Source organism: Neltuma alba, unplaced genomic scaffold (genome assembly GCF_004799145.2).
Source record: "Neltuma alba isolate B1F8T4 unplaced genomic scaffold, ASM479914v2 tig00013086_pilon, whole genome shotgun sequence".
NCBI lineage: Eukaryota > Viridiplantae > Streptophyta > Magnoliopsida > Fabales > Fabaceae > Neltuma > Neltuma alba.
The window spans coordinates 204,368-222,062 of record NW_021637414.1 but is presented as its reverse complement, the minus strand read 5'-3'; the positions used below and the strand labels follow the sequence as shown (position 1 = coordinate 222,062).

At 36.4% G+C, this 17,695-nt stretch overlaps 2 protein-coding genes across 9 annotated transcripts; one reads left to right on the top strand and one right to left on the bottom strand.

The window, feature by feature from the left end:
- Positions 1-185: 185 nt before the first annotated feature.
- LOC114734334 (nuclear poly(A) polymerase 4) lies at positions 186-7,590 on the bottom strand. 8 transcript variants are annotated; one of them, XR_003739154.1, is made up of 14 exons: positions 6,927-7,590; positions 6,771-6,848; positions 5,917-6,024; positions 4,516-4,578; positions 4,259-4,420; positions 3,443-3,556; positions 3,283-3,345; positions 2,865-3,194; positions 2,620-2,784; positions 1,797-2,498; positions 1,611-1,709; positions 1,412-1,506; positions 783-832; positions 186-674 (listed from the first exon to the last, which is right to left on the bottom strand). XR_003739154.1 is itself a non-coding variant. In XM_028921961.1 (13 exons), exons 1-12 carry the CDS (start codon positions 7,059-7,061, stop codon positions 800-802), a joined length of 2,052 nt encoding a protein of 683 aa, XP_028777794.1. In that variant the 5' UTR covers positions 7,062-7,590; the 3' UTR covers positions 186-674; positions 753-799. The 8 variants fall into 8 exon arrangements, 4 of the variants coding, with proteins under 4 accessions (XP_028777794.1, XP_028777795.1, XP_028777796.1 ...); XR_003739152.1 differs by having other exon boundaries at positions 186-993; XR_003739153.1 differs by having other exon boundaries at positions 186-832.
- A 1,231-nt stretch (positions 7,591-8,821) lies between these two features.
- Positions 8,822-15,978, top strand: LOC114734339 (endoribonuclease YBEY, chloroplastic). Its single transcript, XM_028921968.1, has 14 exons — positions 8,822-8,843; positions 9,094-9,155; positions 9,791-10,345; positions 10,602-10,853; positions 10,955-11,050; positions 11,617-11,794; positions 11,938-12,006; positions 12,088-12,188; positions 12,357-12,449; positions 13,425-13,496; positions 13,994-14,113; positions 14,188-14,238; positions 14,862-15,050; positions 15,457-15,978. Exons 1-14 carry the CDS (start codon positions 8,822-8,824, stop codon positions 15,622-15,624), a joined length of 2,028 nt encoding a protein of 675 aa, XP_028777801.1. The 3' UTR covers positions 15,625-15,978.
- Positions 15,979-17,695: the final 1,717 nt, after the last annotated feature.

Sequence of the window (17,695 nt, the reverse complement as noted above, 5' to 3'; positions counted from 1 at the left end):
CCTCCCGCAGATGTCATCAATTCTTTGCATATAATAAAAATAGGGGAGGTAGAGGCACTGGTTAATGGATTACCTCAACATCGCAATGAAATATGGAAGAGAACCAAAATAGAACCAGAGGGCGCATTCTAAAATCGAGGGAGCAGAGATATTAAAATAAGCCACGTCCCCGGTGAAGAAAATGAGACGACCGTTATGCTGCCATCCTTTTAAACGAGGGAATATTGGTGAAAAATATAGCAATATTTTACAAGATTGTTCTTCACTAAATTAAAAACCGAAACAGTACAAGGCCAAAAGCAGAATGATAATCCCGACCCTCCTCTACAAGTGACTCAACTCTGCTCCTCCAATGCCTCACCCAGAGATTTTCTGTCGTCCCCTGTCTGCTTCTCCTTGACATAATTTTTTCAAATACATTTACACAATGCATCAACCACATCACACCCAACAAACCAAGTTCCAAATCTAACAAATCAAAGAACACCACAACAAAACAAGTCACTGCTCTGAACCTGAAACCCAGTTTCATGGTTTAAAAATGACGAGACATCTTGTGTAACCCCGTCACACTTCTCATCTATGTACAAAAATGATCATCATAGCTCCATCCCCCTACTCCCATGCTCTCAGGGGGCGGCAACAGCCCAAATTCAGCAATGAAGACTCATTTCCTACAAAAAGACGCAAAAACCAACCAGGACAGCATGAAGATATACTAATTCACACTGAAAAGAGTTAAAAAAACATGCCTTGCCACTAGCTACTGCAAAGTTTCTGACCTCGCCCCATCTTGTGGTTATACAACACTTCTGAGTCTGGGATCTGGTGGCTATACACAATATAAAAATAGAAAGCATAAGAATTGGGTTGCCAGGCATGCAAAAATATAATAAAAGGACAAATAAAATGAAACAAAAAGGAAGGTCTTCTCTCTGAGCCCTCTATACACAAAACAAGTCAGGTTGTTAAGCACGTATAGTGGTGCAGGACCTGCGACCACATATTCATCAGTCAGAAAATCGCCTATGAAAGTTAATGACCATGGAAATTGATAATCAGGAAGCAACTCAGGGAAGGTACATGAAAAAACAATAAGCCATGGTTCAAAGACGAGAAAAGGGGGGGAAAATACAAGGACAGACCAAACTGAGTGGACAAATAATGGAAATCAAATCAACATAGATATAACCAGATTAGATTTATTCTAAAAACAGGTCTAAAAAAAGGATTCCATATAACCAAATTAGACTTGTTTTAAAAAAAAAAAGATTCCAATTTTTTTTCCTGAAAAGCCATCAAAATTAATATTGTAACATCTGTTATTAAAATGAAAAGGCATGAAAAATCTAGAAGAATTTAGAAGATCATCTTCATTAAGGGCAGTGAAAGAGAATAGAAGTTCCAAAACCTTGATTCTTCAGCCATGCTATTTTGAAATACTGTATTTCCATCTAAACAACCACTCTTCAAAATGGAATCTGGGTCTGCCACTTAAACATCACCCTGCAAAGATCCCTGACCCTCACTGTCTCCCAGACTTTCAGTTATACCACTTCCATCAACAATAGTCCCTAATCTATAATATGTCTTCAAATGAAGAAACTTACCTCGTAATTGAGATTCTGGGTGCTGGCACTTGGCAAATAGTCTGCATGTTTCAAACAATCTAAATCCAGATCCCGTGCTTTGTCCTCACTCATACCATTCTGAAATTGGACCAACTTCTTAATAAGGAAATTCACACGAAGCAAACAACTCCCAAAGAGATTTCTCCATTGGTTCAGTAGGCTTACCTCGTTCTGAACTTCAGGACTTTCTGATTGCATCTTATCAAGTTTGGAATCAACTACACCTGCTTCGTTTCTCTGTGTGACGCTGCCTAGAGTATCGGTTCCACCTCCTAGTTGTCTCCCAGGTGACTTAATTTCCAAATTTCCATCTACATCCTTGTTTATTGAATTGTTTATCTTAGTCCCTTCAATTAAATCAATACTCGTCTGAGAAATACCACCTGATCTATTACTATTCGCAGGGGAAGCAGACTCCAACCTCTGGGGACTAATAGAGGCCTGCTTCTCTCGTTTTATTGGCTTCACATCTGTTTCAGTATCATTTTTCCTCTTAATGCATCTTTCAGCAGACTCCAAGTAGCACTTTGTGGCATCCTCGCCCATTTTTTCAGCCAGATGACTCAGATGCTTTGACATTCGAGTACGCTTATAACCACCCGGAAAAACAAATGCAGGGAGCTGCCTTCGACGAACATGAGAAACATAAACTTCCATCCCTGGTTTCCAATACATAAACATGTTTATCTCTTGTCTAAATTCATCAACTGTTCCACGTATATCAAATTGCTGTCCTTCTTGACCTCTTATTCCCTCTTTTCTTTGCAAGCCCATGAAAAATGCGCAATGCGGACAAGGCTTGGATGTGTCAGCACACTCATGTGGATAAGGATGACACTGCAACATCCCATTGGTGTCCCTCTCTATCTGCTCAGGTGGAAACCAAATTAGTTGCATTGTTCTAGATTACCTGTCAATAATAAATAAAGAAAATATAATGGACTAAATCCAGTGAAGGGTCTTATATCAGATTCCTACATGATTTTACCTTCAGGGTAAGCAGCCTCAACCGGGATTCTACCCAGCCCTTCCATGCTAGTAAATCATCGGCATCCGCTGCAATAATGTCAACTTGCAAGTAGTTTTTGTACGCCTCAAAAAAAGAATATGGCTCAAAAAGAGCACTCCACTGGGCTTTATTAAGCTCTATTTCCTAACAGCAGAAAATAACATGTGTATCAATCAAATTAAAGGGCCTAGCATGTTAAAGAAAATTTGACATGTTCCACTCACCTCACATATCTTGTTGCCAAACTGGAATTGATCCATCATAACACGAAGAGTGCTTATAGAGACATTATAACTGGAATTCATGCAAGGGTATGCAGGAGTAATTATTGGCATATGATGAAACCTGTCCCGGGGATTCCTACGAGGATCCCATATAGCAAAACCCAGATCATTCTCTTCTATAGGACATAGCATCACAGGGTTTGGCCACCGCCACTGTGTATATACTCTGAAAAACCGAGAAACCAACATGCTAGGAATTGCATTAGGATAAAGCTGGCAAACTCGAGCAACTAGAAGAGCCCAATTAACGCCACCAAGAAATCCAGTAACCTAGCAATAACAAAAGAAGATTATGAATAAAGAGCTATAAAAGTTGATGGCATTAATGATTTAAAACTTTGAAGGTCCAGGATCTTACATTTGAATAAACACCACGCCTTTTAGCCCAATACTTCAAACATATCAGGGTGGTTCGAAAGTTCTAACATCATCAAACGTTAAAGGACTATCAAATTAATAAGCTAGACAATCATAAAAGAAAATGTGTCATTACCGTAAGGAATGAGGATCCATATTACCTCAACGCTGGGAACAAGTTTAAGAATTTGATCTGCCACTCGGCAGCCATTAAGACTTCTAACAGTAGGTTCATCAACATCACACAGCACAGACATACTAGAGATATCCAAATCCTGTTGATAACAATGCATAAAAACCATAAAAAATGGAAGACAAGATAATACAGTAGATTCCAAGAAGGAGGAGGACTGACAGAGTAAATGGAAGAAAACTAAGGTACAGTTTAATCACGTGTTTCTCTGGGTAAAATACAAAACTGAAGGGACTGAGGACACGTACTGCATACATATATACCAAAAAAATAAATAGCAAATCCAATTTGGTTCGAATAAAATTTATCTCCCTCAATAAAATGCAGCCATACACTAATATTTGCAGTGAAAACATCCATTTAGCAAACTTACAAGTGCCAGATGACACATATTTGAAACAATAGCACCCTAAACCAAACATATAGCCACCTAACTTTCCTCCACCTAATCTTCCTACCTCCTTAGATGCAGCAGACTATGAGGGCAAATTAAAAATAATAAAGAGGAAAAAAATCCTGCACTTAACAAGCCAGAAAAATAAAGATCAAGTAACAGAGTACATACAGGACGCTTAGTGAAGTCGAGGAATGGATGCAGTAAATATTAAAATTTTCCAGGGACATTTACACTCTCAACTCTCTAATTGACTCACCAGATCTTAGGGCAGTCCTCAAACTCTAAAGTATAGGGAGTGCTACTTTTGTTCGAGGTAGAAACTATTATCATGAAAAGTGCAAACTCACAAAAAATTAAACCCTTGATAAATAAGGAATTGGAACTTACTTCTGGGACAACCAAAAGAGATATACCAGCATAAAGCAAATCGATAGATATGCTCTGAAATTTGAACTTCATTACTGGTACATGAGCATCAGCAACTCGTTGAAGTTCAGTGACTTCTTCGATATCAGCTAAGATGTCGTGCAAAATGATAAAAAAGTCTTCCTGTGAAAGATGCATGAGATAAAAACCTATAGAAGGATGCTGTATTATGTACATTTTATCATAATGAGTAAAAGTAGCCAGCTACAGTGTGTCACCTCTCGATTTATATAAGAAGGGCCAACACAAAGGGTGTCTATGTCAGCTCCAGGTCCATGTACCTGTAAAACAGCAGTAGAATGTTGCCACATTTCCAAACAGACGTTGCTACCTTTCCAAATAGACAAAAAATGTTATAAATAAAACAAAACAACACAATATTTGGCTCGTTTTCTGCGTGCTGCTACTTTCTTTGAAACTAAGCTAAACATAGGTTGTTGCCACGGGAGCATATATTTTCAAAAGGCTGGTCTGAAGATCCACTAATATGCGAATCTAATGAGGGGCAACACAATTATGATTAAGAGTAGCAAAGACATGTCTTGTGACTTAGGAGTCATCGGGCTTTGCTGAGAACAACTAAAGCATGACAATAAATTACAAACAATTAAAAAAAATATATCTTCTTACCTGCTTTCTAATGTATAAAATAAGATTTACCCAAGTTTTAAAATATCAGAGAAGTTGTGCCTTGTCTTAATAAATAATAGAATGATTTAAGCTGTACAATTTTGTTTCTCAATAGGATTGAGATTCTTGTAGTGCAGCATATGTTATTAAATGAAATAGTTTGTTGGCTTCGATTTTTTTTTTTTTTCCCCAATCAAAAAACAGAATGCTGAAACAATGGCTGCCACCACTTTCAGATGAAATGAAAAACGATTATATTTTATCCATTTCTGTAGGGGATTTAGGCCCTATTTCCTTTTCTACATCCTGTTTATTGTCCAAACGTATGAATTCATTTCCTTCGTATAAGCATGTGAATTGAGGACAACTATTCTGTCTGATTTATGCAAAATTTATTGTACCCTTGGTATCGTTTTATTTTTATCTTTTAGTTGTTAAAGGGCAATAATATCATATATCCATCATTCTTTATCACTGCTACCCCAGCTTTATCCAACAAAAAATGAAATTAAAATAACATCCCATTCATTTCTATATTTTAACAAGTATGATTATTCCATTTACATTCACATTCTCCGCTAAGTTCCTCCATGTCCCTCAAATACCCAACTAAATAAATGACCAGATGCGCTGTGATAATGGGGCTCCTGTCAATTGCTAAACAACTTTTCCTTTCTATTACCTTTTTTCCCCATCCAATGGCACTAGAAACATTTCTCATCCACAAAACCACTTTTTTCATTCTATTTCCTTTTCTATTCCATTACATTACACATCAAGCAAGTAGTGACCAAACGGAATTCCATGCATTTAAGACATTATAATGAGTTAAATCATGACATAATGGCTTCTACCTTTTATGCATAGGAATTTTTCGCAAGAATTCCACGAGCAGAAAGTAAAAGAACCAACAATTATCCTTGTATGCAATTTTACTAACTGCAAGCATTATAGCAAGCCAGAGAAAGGAAAAACTATAGCATGCTCACCCCAAGCCGATAAGAACCAAATGTGAAAATGACAGCATTTGCATCCTCCACCATCTGGTCAGTGTAGCCTCGTTGACGGGTCAACTGCTTCACCCAGCTTTTTACAATCTACATATCATGTCAACTTCTTCACTAAAATAAGCCATATTTGATAATAGTGAAACAATAGTTATTCCCGTATGCCAAAATAAAACGCCTTAGACTAAGAGCACAGTACCACCTCAAAACAATTCTCATCAACATGCAACACCAGATGCTATACAATGTCAATCTCCAATGAGGCAAAAGAACATCTTGAACTAATTTTCTTCAATATATAAAATATGCTAGGGAACATCAAAGCCAAGCTTGACAAACAAGTAGCATGAGTAGATAGTCTGCTGTATACATAAGCCCATAGTGCAAGCTGCATTGATTTTGCCTTGGCCCTGCGATGCAATGACAACCACTCTACTACTAAAGATTCGTTAATTCCTGTATATGTTGAAACCCCCCCGTGGTGGGTGGCACATAATGCATTTTGAAAATGACACTGAGAGCACAAAGATATGAATTAAGTAAGCATTTTGTGGCCAGCCACTCTCGAAGCCAAAAATCAACCAAGAACATGCTATTCTCTTGCTTCAATAAAAATATCCTTAACTGATGAAATGACAATGCATTTGCCGCATTGAAGCAGACATACAATTTAAGCTCAAAATTATAGCTACAAAAATATGGGGCACTCAACATGCCAAATGATTTATAGGATCCTCCAAAAAGAAAATAATCATACTAGTGGGGAGCAGGATCCTAAACCAAGAAGATAACTCTAATGGAGAAACGGACGAAATAGGAGTTTATGAAAGCCTTACCTGATCGAGGCGGGATAAAACTTCCTCTCTCTTTGCAGCTTCTTCTTTGCTCTCGTATAGCCCGGCATCAACCAAAAACTGATGAAAGAAAAAAGTTAATCCTTTTTGTTTTTTGATAATAGAAATAATATCTATCCAATGATACTCGGAAATTACCTTCTCCAATTGTATGTTACGATAGATATCAGTCTCCGTGGGACCGGCAAGAGAGATGGGTTTCGTGATCCCATACTTATTCCCTTGTTGAGTTGGCGGATTCGAAGAAACATTCGGACTCGGGGGACTCACCATTTCAGTACCCACCCAAGGAAGCGCTCGGGGCACTCAAGACCTAGATTAGAACGGACCCAGTACCTAGCCTCACTCACATGATCGCAGAAGACGACTATGCGAGGCTAGAAACTTGCAGATCCTCCGCATCTATGAACTGAAGCCTCGCACTTTCGGATTGGAGAGTTTAAAATTGAGAGGTCTGCGAAGGGGTTCAACAGAGGAAAGGAGATGAAGAAAAAACGTCGAAAGATAGTGACAAAAATTGAAGCTTTTTAGTGCGATTGAAACAGGTCAAACGCGCAGCGATGCAGAGCAAAGAGGGGAAGATCACGATTGAAACATGCTAGCAGAGCAAAGGAGGAGCAGTCGGTAGAGTGAGACAGACGGCGAAGAGCGCCAAAAAGGAAAGATCCAGAATGGGGAAAGACGGAGGAGTGGACTCCAGCAGATTCGGGGTCACGGTGGGCTAACGGGAGCGCTTGGAACTAACAAGTTCGATCGATCAAACACCCAAGGAGAGGGTCGGGAAAAAATCCCGAGTAACAAAAAAAAAAAAAAGAAGTCGATCAGGCAATTCCATTGTTTTGCCTGATTTATATACTCCGTGACCCTGCAAGATATTTTACTACTTTTTCCTTAATATTTTCAGCCTCACTTCATTATTTTCTCGAGAATATTCTGATACTGCTCAATTGGACATGGACTATGATTCGTATCGGGTAAATATAATATGACCAGGGCATAAGTTATCCAAAAAAGGGAAGCTCCAATAATAAATGGGGAGAGGAAGAACACATAGGTCGATGCCTAAATTAAAATGATAAGATTTTAGCATGGCGTCATATGTCATTATTAATCGGCTTTATCATATCTTGTCATGTTGATATTATTGCAGAGGGCGGCTGAGGGCTGAAATTTTCACTCGTTATTTTTTCCGAGTTTCCCTTTTTTGGGAAGAAATCTTATTCACATAGTTTTAGAAGCATGAGGTAACACTCATTATCAAAACAAATGAAGGATGTAATTATGAAAGTTGAAAAAAATTATCACATACTACCTCCAGTCATTGATATAACATCCTATTTGACTTTCATTTTGATCCTAAATATAAGACCCTAATCCATTTTATCTCTCATATTTATACATTTTTTTTCAAAATAGTCCTTCTAACAATGATAGTTATAGTCAATACACTTGATTAACAAAAATATTTTAGGAAAGGCAACACCTATTTATGACAAATAACTAACTCAACTTACTTCTTTAATCTTCTCAAATTAGTCAACTGGCTCTTATAAATAGGAGTAGAGGTAGTATTACCATATTAATTTTTTAATTTTATTTATTCTTATAAATTTACCCTATAATATAACATAAAAGTAAGAGAAATAAAAAAATAAAGGGCTTGTTTGTACTTTGCGCATTCGAAGCTCCTTGCGAAGCGCTTCATTCTCGGCGTTCACATCCTGGGCCTGAAACAGAAACACAGTCCAACTGAAACGATTCTCCGGTGCGGCATGATGTTGGGTTGATGTGGGATCCGCGCAAGCTTGGCCCGGCCCATATGTGTGCATGGTTGTTAATTTTTTAGTATACATTTAATTTATCACTAAATTGATAGGCCTTTTTTTTGTTAATACAATTTGTGGTCTCTCAAGAATTTTTTTATCTTAGTTTTAATCTTTCAAGTTTTAAACTATCAATTTTGGTCCATCAAGAAGCAAAATGGTCCAGATTTATATTGAATTACATGGACCAATATTTTAGATAAAAAGATGATGGGTTTTGGTTCTTTAAGGGGTAAGATGGTTTAGATTTTTATGAAATTATAAAGACTAATATTTTAAACAGAAATAAATTTAAGAAACTAAAGCATATAATTTAAAATTTGATAGACTAAAATTAAAACAAGGACAAAGTCAAAAAAACCAAAGATTATATTAAATTTTTTTTCACAGTTGTTGTGCTATTGTTTAGCTAGAATCTTCTCTATCGTTTATACTATCATCTGATTTTTGACTTTGGGCCACTTCAATGTCTCTTATGGCAGGATTAAACATCATTGCAGGAATTCTTAAGCCATGTGTTTATTTGTCCATTTCTTTATTGCCTGTAAATAGATATTTCTAGAGCAAGATATTTTTTTCCTTTAAAATAAGAATCTTATGAAACACTAACATACATTGCCATGGGACAAAGCAAGTCTCCCCTTTTCACCTGCCTTCGTTGCTTAAGCTTCTCCATTCATGTAACTCGATTGACATTACACTGAGATAAAATCCCAATTTAGGTGCATGATTATTGCAAAACCTAGATATTTTATTTATACGTGTGATTATTTAGTTTCTTCATTATTAAATGCTGCTTTGCTGTCTTGCCAGAAAAGGAAATGTTGTTTTGTCCATGTTGCATTCATTCAATTATGCACCAACTCATGCATGCAAGCAACCACAGTTGGTTCATTTCTTGAATATGATATTTTAATCTGCATTTTTAGTTTAAAACCTACAGATCTTATAAAGAGCCGAGGAAAATCAAAGAGAACGCTTAATAGAATTATTAAATATTATTTTTTTTAGTTAACAACATATTTAAGAATTTAATTGTTGTTTAGTGTCTATTTGAGTGAATAAAATAGACTTTTTATTTCTTTTTTTTTTTTTTTGCCGTTACAAACTTTTTATTTCTGTATATTCTCTTAGCAGCATGAAAACATAGCATTACGCTGCTTACCTGGTCGTTAACAGCCCAAAATTCCCCAAAATCTGACACCAACCATCTCCTCTGCTTGGGGTAGGCAGCATCATCTCTCGCCTCCTTCGGCTCAGGTCACTGTCACATTAGCCTCAAGCGTTCAAAACTACTCAAAGCCAGCAACCTACAATTTCTTGGGAGCATTCTCTATGCTTCCTCGTCTTTCTCTTATCCTTCGCCCCCTTCATTCGCCTCCTTCACTCGCCGCTTTCTCCATGGCGCGTGCTATTTCGGGCGCCACCCATCTTCCCATGTGCCCGACCACGAACAATGCGACGTCTATCCATTCCTCTTTGCACCCGGGTTTTGTTCATTTCACGAATCGTTTACATGCTTCCCTCTCTTCAAAATCTTTTCTTTTTGGTCGGAGGTTCCATGTTCTGTGTCGAAGCGGAGGCAATCATCTGGGTGCATTCGGGGGAGCTCGCGCTGATCAGAGGGGGTATCGGAAGACGAGGAAGCGAACACCGAAGAATAAAGAGAAGGAGTTAGAACTCAGTGTCGACATTTGTATTGAAGAAGATTTGCCTGACGATGATGAAATATTGGTATACCGCGCCTCAATTTTACGTTTTTAAGATTTATGGCTTTAGTGATAATGTAAGATACTCTTTTCTTGCTTTTGGGCTTTAATTCTTCATCTGATAATTGAAAAGATAAAGGTATTGATGCTAATGTAAAGCTGGGAGGTTAGCAATGAATTAATTAAGTTTTGTTGAATAATTAACGCTTCACTTTATCTGCATTTCTACATGATGATTGAATAATTACCTTATCATTTCTGTCTTGTTTATCTGACTGCAGGGCATTGCTGAGATGCTCCGTCTAAATGTGCCAATGGCAATGAAGCTGGCATTTGATGGTTTGAAAGGTTCAGCGTATAAAACAAGAGATCCTGCTATAACTGATGTTGGTGGGTTCGAAAGTGTTGAATTATCTGTGCTTCTCTGCAATGACGAATTTATTCAAAAACTTAACAAGGAATGGAGGGATGAGGATCATGCCACCGACGTTCTCTCAATGTCACAACATGTCCCTGGGCTCAAGCTTCCTATTGTAAGAATGCGAATTTTTCTAGCTGATGCTATATGCTCGTTTTATAATAAATAAAAAAACAGAACTTTCCTTAAGTTGTTGATGGATTCCCTCGTCTGCAGCTTATGTTGGGTGATATTGTAATTTCCGTGGAGACAGCTGCAAGACAAGCAGAGCAAAGAGGGCATGCTCTTCTTGATGAGATACGCATCCTCTTGGTTGGTTTAATTAAATTCTAACGATTGTCTGCTGAATGCTGAAGTTTATCATGCCCTTTGATATTATCTTTCCTCTCGTACAGGCATGTTTAAATTCACATTTGCGTGACCACAGCTTAACTTGCGGGAACGCTTTTTTTTTTTTAAATTTATTTATTTAAATTATTGATGTAAGTGTAACTTTGGTGCTTTTGGTTGGTCCTTTGAAAGATCATGCATCTGGGCGATGATAAATCATTTATCACAAATCTCTCAAGAAACTGATCATAAATCATAGAAGTAAAGAAGAAAAGCTAAACCAATTGGCACAGGTACCAATGGATTGCATGTTTTTGCTACCAAATACAAAGTGAGAGGAAGGACCCTGCACTGAAAAATTAAACTGCTGAGGAAGAAAAATTGCAATATTTACATCTTATTTTATTATTGAAATTTTAGAAGAAATTAAGCCATGAACTTCCACTCTTTCAATTTTAAGCTTGGGTCTATTTCCCTGGTTTATCTAAGATTTTTATTTATTTATGTAAATTGAACATTGAAAGTGTAATAACTTCATATTTATGCAGGTTCATGGCCTATTACATCTTTTGGGATTTGACCATGAACTTAGTGAAGAAGCTGAAGCTGAAATGGAGAGAGAGGAGGAACTACTTCTGAAGAGTCTTGGTTGGAAAGGAAAAGGACTAATACAAAGCGCATGTGATGCTGAAACCGATTTAAGTTCTCACCAATACAGTTCAGATGGTAATTGTACTTTTGCTGATAGGCTGCAGCAATATACCTCTTGCTGTATCATCTATTGGTCCTACACACCATTTATTGAAATATTGTCATTTGCATATATCGAAGTATATGGGAACGTAATCTTACAGTTGGATTGTCAAAAGACAGGAAGAAAGAAGGCAGTCTTAGATTTTATAAACCAAAGTTCAGTTATATCTTCTGCGATATGGATGGTGAGATCATGCTGAGACATAGTCTCTATATATTCTTTGGTGCTGTTTCTGGGTTTTAATAGTCTCCTGTATCATGTAAAGGAACATTGTTGAACAGCAAGAGTCAAATTACTCCTACAACTGTCATGGCGTTAAGAGAAGCCTTGTCAAGGGGTGTGAAAATTGTCATAGCTACTGGAAAAGTAAGCTCATATAGTCTCAAACTTGATAGTGCATCATATTAAATTTTTTAAGATAGGCCAGTATGTTTTATCTTTAGTACCGTCTGTCTCAGTAAAATTTCTGATTCACTATATGTCGATATTGGCTGACATAAGATCTGACATGTAGTGTTGAACATTTGGAAATAGGCTCGTCCAGCTGTTATAGATATTTTTAAGATGGTGGACTTGGCTGGAAAAGACGGTGTTGTGTCAGAATTTTCCCCTGGTGTTTTCTTACAGGTTACTATTTTGTCTCTGGACCTTTGATGTTCATGATGAAGATTGATTCAGCAAGACACTACATATTTGTAGCTTCTAGTCTTGCCCCATATCATATTCTCTTCTCATGCGTATGCTTGCATTCTTCTTTGCATCACAATTGTGTTTACATGAAACAACTCCTATTCAGTTCTTTCTGGTTTGCCGTTAATGTGGATAGTTTAGGTGTCCCTATCTCTTAGAGGGTCGAACAATACCAAAACTAGGAAAGGGCAAAGTTAAGAGTGCCTGAAAGGGCAAAACATACCAAAAAGAAAAACCTTTGAAAGAGTTGGACCGGCAATCCCAACGGTCAGTATAGCAAGTACTCAAATCATGTGTTATCCTGGCAGTCTAAGCTCTCACCTACACTTGCATATCTCTGTTATTTATATTTATATACCGAGTGATATGAGTTCTTGATGGGAGAGCAGCTGCTCAAACATCATTCAGCAAAAGAAAATAATGTGTATGTTCCAAAATAAAGTGATGGTATAAAGCATCATAGACACTTAAAAGGCTTCCTCTAATTGAAAGCACTCAAACTACATATTAAGTAAACTACATATTTTTCCCCATACGATGCATGGAATAGATAATAATCTAAGTTTTTGGAAAATCATGCTTTTTTTTTTTTGTAAGATTTTCTAGCCACATGTTTTAGGATTTAAACTCTACTAAAATGCCAAAAAAAGTGGAAAGAATTAAAAAAATTACAAAAACCCAATAAAATGTGTGGATAAAGATTGAGAATCAAAAAATTGTGTGAAACTTGAGGAGAGGGGAGTAATGTTATTCATAACTTATAAAATAATGTGGCTTTGTATAAATGCTATATTTTATGTTGATATTAAACAGCATGAAATCTTTGAATTTGATCTTACATATAATTTTGCCTGCTGTATAAGTTCCCTGCTTTAGGCTGAGCCTTGCATTCCGTGCACCACTTGATTTCAGGGGTTGCTTGTTTATGGTAGACAGGGTCGGGAAATTTTTAGAAGCAACTTAAACCCAAATGTCTGTAGAGAGGTAATTTATATCAATTTTGGTCTTAATGCCTGTGAGATTTTACCATTTTCTGTAAATTAATTCATCTTACAAAGTGAAAAACAAGTATTTTCTTTTTCACCCAAAAGAAAAAAAAATAAGAAGTATTTTTCTTGGATCAATCATGCAGAACTGTGTCCTCTTGGATTTTGTTGTAATTGTGAGCTACTCACTAGTTAACTCCGTATTCCACAGTTCTTTGTGTGCGTACCAAATCTATTTCTGACTTTGTTGCAGAACACTTGTGGAACCAGCTTATATTTCATCTGCCATAACGATTTCAGTGTATAGTCTGAGTTTTTTTTTCTTTACCGCCTTAAGGAGAATGGATTTATTCATGTATCCATGGAAACTAATTTCATATCTCAGTCATAAAACCGACAAATTTAAAATATCTAATTATTTATTATTAATTTCATTGCTCTATGGAAAATTTATTGTCATTTTTAAGAGAAAGAAGTACGCTTTTTTAATTGCAGGCATGCATCTACTCTTTGGAAAATAAGGTTCCACTTATTGCATTCTGTGAGGGGCGCTGCTTAACCCTTTTTGATCACCCACTGGTTGATTCATTGCATACAGTATATCATGAACCCAAGGTAATACAACATTGTATATTCTTTCTTGCATTCTGTTTCGTCATTCCCTTCTATTTATGTGAAAATCTTTGCAGGCAGAGATCATGCCTTCTACTGAACATCTCTTGGCTGCTGCTGACATACAGGTAGGCACTGCCAAAATATTTGCTTCTGGTTTGAGTTTATGAATAGGGTTCCTACGGATGCTTGATGATATTCAAGATTAATTACCTGCATCACTACTGGAACTCCAGAAAGCTGAAATGAAAATTCTATGATATTTCTTCAATTTCTTTAAGGAACAGTGAAAAAGGTACTACAAGGAACTCAAACAGAACCCTTTGCAAAGATTAAGTGGCAATGGTGGGCGTGCCAATGGCTAAGAGAAAAGAGAAAATGCGGTAAACCAAGGTTGCTAGACATCTCCCCAAAGCCTTCTCCAGATTTTGCCTCCCTGGTTAATCTCACAATCCCCGCTTTGTATTGATCTTCCCCAGCTAGCTTCCTCTAGAAACTCACTAAAAGCAAACATGTGCCTCCTTACCCTGTGGACTCTTCTCCAAACTGTTTTTAAGTCATGCCCTAAATGACATGTACAAGGTGTCATGTTCATCTTTTGTCCATCTGTTTGACTGTGAATTTCACTGTTATCATTTTCCCAGAAAGCCCATTAAAGGTCTAGAATTGTTACAACTGTAGTGAAGGACCTAATTTATTATTATCCGTGTCATTTTGGGTTCTTGCTAACACTAGTCTTTTGGTTCTGCAGAAAATGATTTTCTTTGACACTGCTCAGAGAGTGGCTAGCACATTGCGGCCACACTGGTCAGAGGCAACATCGGATCGTGCCAGAGTTGTTCAAGCTGTGCCAGACATGCTTGAAATTGTACCTTTGGGAACTTCAAAGGGGAATGGAGTAAAAATCCTTTTAGATCATTTGAGGGTTACCGCTGAGGAGGTAGCGCACTGATTTGTTTCTCCTCTGATGGTTTTTGCATTTTCTCTCTCTCTTGGCTTGCTTGCATTTGTGTTTCTCCTGATAGCGTTGTATGCTTTAATATTTCATGTAAGAAAAATCTAGTATATTAAATGGGAAATGCAGACATTTTAGTTAATTCACTGTTTAAAAAGTACACAACCATATTCTAGCTTAGTGTGTTCAATGACCCGATTGCATATCACTTGGCCTGGCATATATCTTCTGAAATTTTCAAGCATACATTGAGAGGACAAATATCAATTCCAGAATTGTTGATCTGTGATGTAAATCAGATTTGAGGCGCGGTTTCAATTCTCTCGTCTAAGAACGTCGCTATATTGACTTCCATCAGTGCATTTCCCCACCTCTAATTACTTATTTGCAGATAATGGCTATTGGTGATGGAGAAAATGATATCGAGATGCTTGAGCTGGCTTCTCTTGGCATTGCTCTCAGTAATGGAGCAGAAGAGACAAAAGCAGTGGCTAATGTAATAGGTGTGAGTAATGACGAAGATGGTGTTGCTGATGCCATTTACCGATACGCATTCTGAGCTCCAGCGAAACTGGAATGAGAAAGTTTGCAGAATAATTGTTGAGGGGTCAAAGCCGTTGCCCCTAATTAATTTTTTTCCAAGATACTTTTTCCTTCTTCCAAGAATTAAAGGGGAAGAAATTGTTGTCTCACATATGTCATTGACGACTATAATCGGTAACTTGTGGCTGACGCATAAAGGCCGGTTAGCCTTGCTTCCTTTTTACTCTCTAGAATTCAGTATATTTAGGAATTATAAAGAAGGGGGAATCCATGAATCCCTCAGAACAACTTCATTGCTTAAGTTAGGGCCTGTATCCATTTTTCACTTCATAGACTCATAACTGCGATCAATTATTGGACTTCATATCAAGTTCTTGCGCCCTAACGGTTGTTCTTTGATCATAAAATTGTTTCAGAAATCAATGTCATCCCAACTCCTTAAACAATTCACATTATAGATTCAATGCGAAGGTAATTATGTGAGGGCCTTGTCTTGACTTACTCGGAGCCAGCTTATCCATCTTGATCGATAGATGGTGATGTCTCTGATATGGGAATTTCTATACGTTCTTTTATGAGATTAAAAAATAAAAATTGTTTCTGGAAGACCAAACTTCTTATGTTTAAGATAAGTTTTCAGATAAGCTTTTCGGAAATTTAGTAAGTTATCCACAAATGTATTCAATTTTCAGTTATTGTAATTTTAAAATTTTCATCCTACGTCGATTCTTCTTTTCTGTAAGCAACTCTCATTGATTGGAAATTTTGATTACAGGAAATATAAAGATGTTTAGGTTGGCCTAATAACTACTCTCCTCTTCCTATTTATGATATACTTTCAGCATATCTCACATAAATTAAAAAAAAATTTTAAACTGTTTTATTAAAATATAATATATTTTTTAATTTTACCCTTATTTAATATGTATATCTTTTTAAAAAAATAACTATCTACACTATAAAATATAAAAACAAAATAATATATTCATGATAAAAATTTAAGGAAATCATTTATATATAGAACCAAGAAAACATTTTCTGTATTTTATAAATAGCACAGGCGAGTATTTTCATATAGAATATTAAAAAAAACTTCATTTCCAAGTACCCGCAAACTTGGTTTACACGTATTTGTAGATTCTGCGCAAAAGGAAAGACAAACAGACCACCGAAAAGCAAAGCAAGCTTAATAATGCTATTCACTGATACTCTTCATCTTTCCACTTGAATTCCAAAATTTCAATAACATCAACACATTTTATAACATGCAGAGAGCGACGAAGGGATGAAAGATGATTTAGATTCAGCGAGATAATGTTATTTTCTTTCATCCATAAAAGGGACCTGAACCAGAAGTAGAAGCAATTTGGTAATATGCTTTGCTGCCTCTAGCTGGAATTACTATTAAGACCAGTCCTAATAAAAGCTGCTGGAAACTAAGGTTATGTTTGGATTGCAGTTGGAGAAGCCAAAAGTGCCTGGGAAAGCGTGAAACTGAGATTAGTGGCTTATTGTGGTTCAGAGATTGTTTGGATGGGGCTTCTTTTCTAACTGACTTATGGGAAAAAGTACCTTTTCTAACTGACTTATCCAACGCAATCTGGATCAACTTTTCCAACTGATTTATGAGAAAATTGTGTAAAGCTTATGATCTAATTAGTTATCTGATTTCATTTACTTTAATTAGAGACCAAATGAATTTTAATTTATATTCATATTTGTCCATCATGTATATTTAATTAATTATCTACAATGTGTTTTCAAATTTTTCTCCGTAACAAATATTTTTATTTTATAATCTCACAAATAAACTATTTATATTTTCATAATAATTTTACATATTTTTTTCAAATTATTATCACATTAAAAACATAAATTTTAAACACTACTATTCAATAAAGTTCTTGCTCTTTTAAGTCATTTTACAATTAAACTAACTTTTCTATTAATCATCCAAACAACTTTCAACTTTTTTAACTGACTTTTTATAAGCACCTATCCAAACACAAATCGCATTACACTGACTGACTTTTACTCTAACTTCAATTACAAAAGTCAATTAGATTAGAAGTCAGTTTTGCCCCACG

Coding starts and splice junctions, on each gene's coding strand:
- LOC114734334 (XM_028921963.1), bottom strand. CDS start 7,061: ATGGTGAGTCCCCCGAGTCCGAATGTTTCTTCGAATCCGCCAACTCAA. Junction 6,025..6,770: donor TTTTATCCCGCCTCGATCAG/GTAAGGCTTTCA, acceptor CATGATATGTAG/ATTGTAAAAAGCTGGGTGAA. Junction 4,579..5,916: donor TTGGTTCTTATCGGCTTGGG/GTGAGCATGCTA, acceptor GCTGTTTTACAG/GTACATGGACCTGGAGCTGA.
- LOC114734339 (XM_028921968.1), top strand. CDS start 8,822: ATGGGTTTTGGTTCTTTAAGGG. Junction 13,497..13,993: donor ACCCAAATGTCTGTAGAGAG/GTAATTTATATC, acceptor TTTTAATTGCAG/GCATGCATCTACTCTTTGGA. Junction 14,114..14,187: donor CAGTATATCATGAACCCAAG/GTAATACAACAT, acceptor AAATCTTTGCAG/GCAGAGATCATGCCTTCTAC.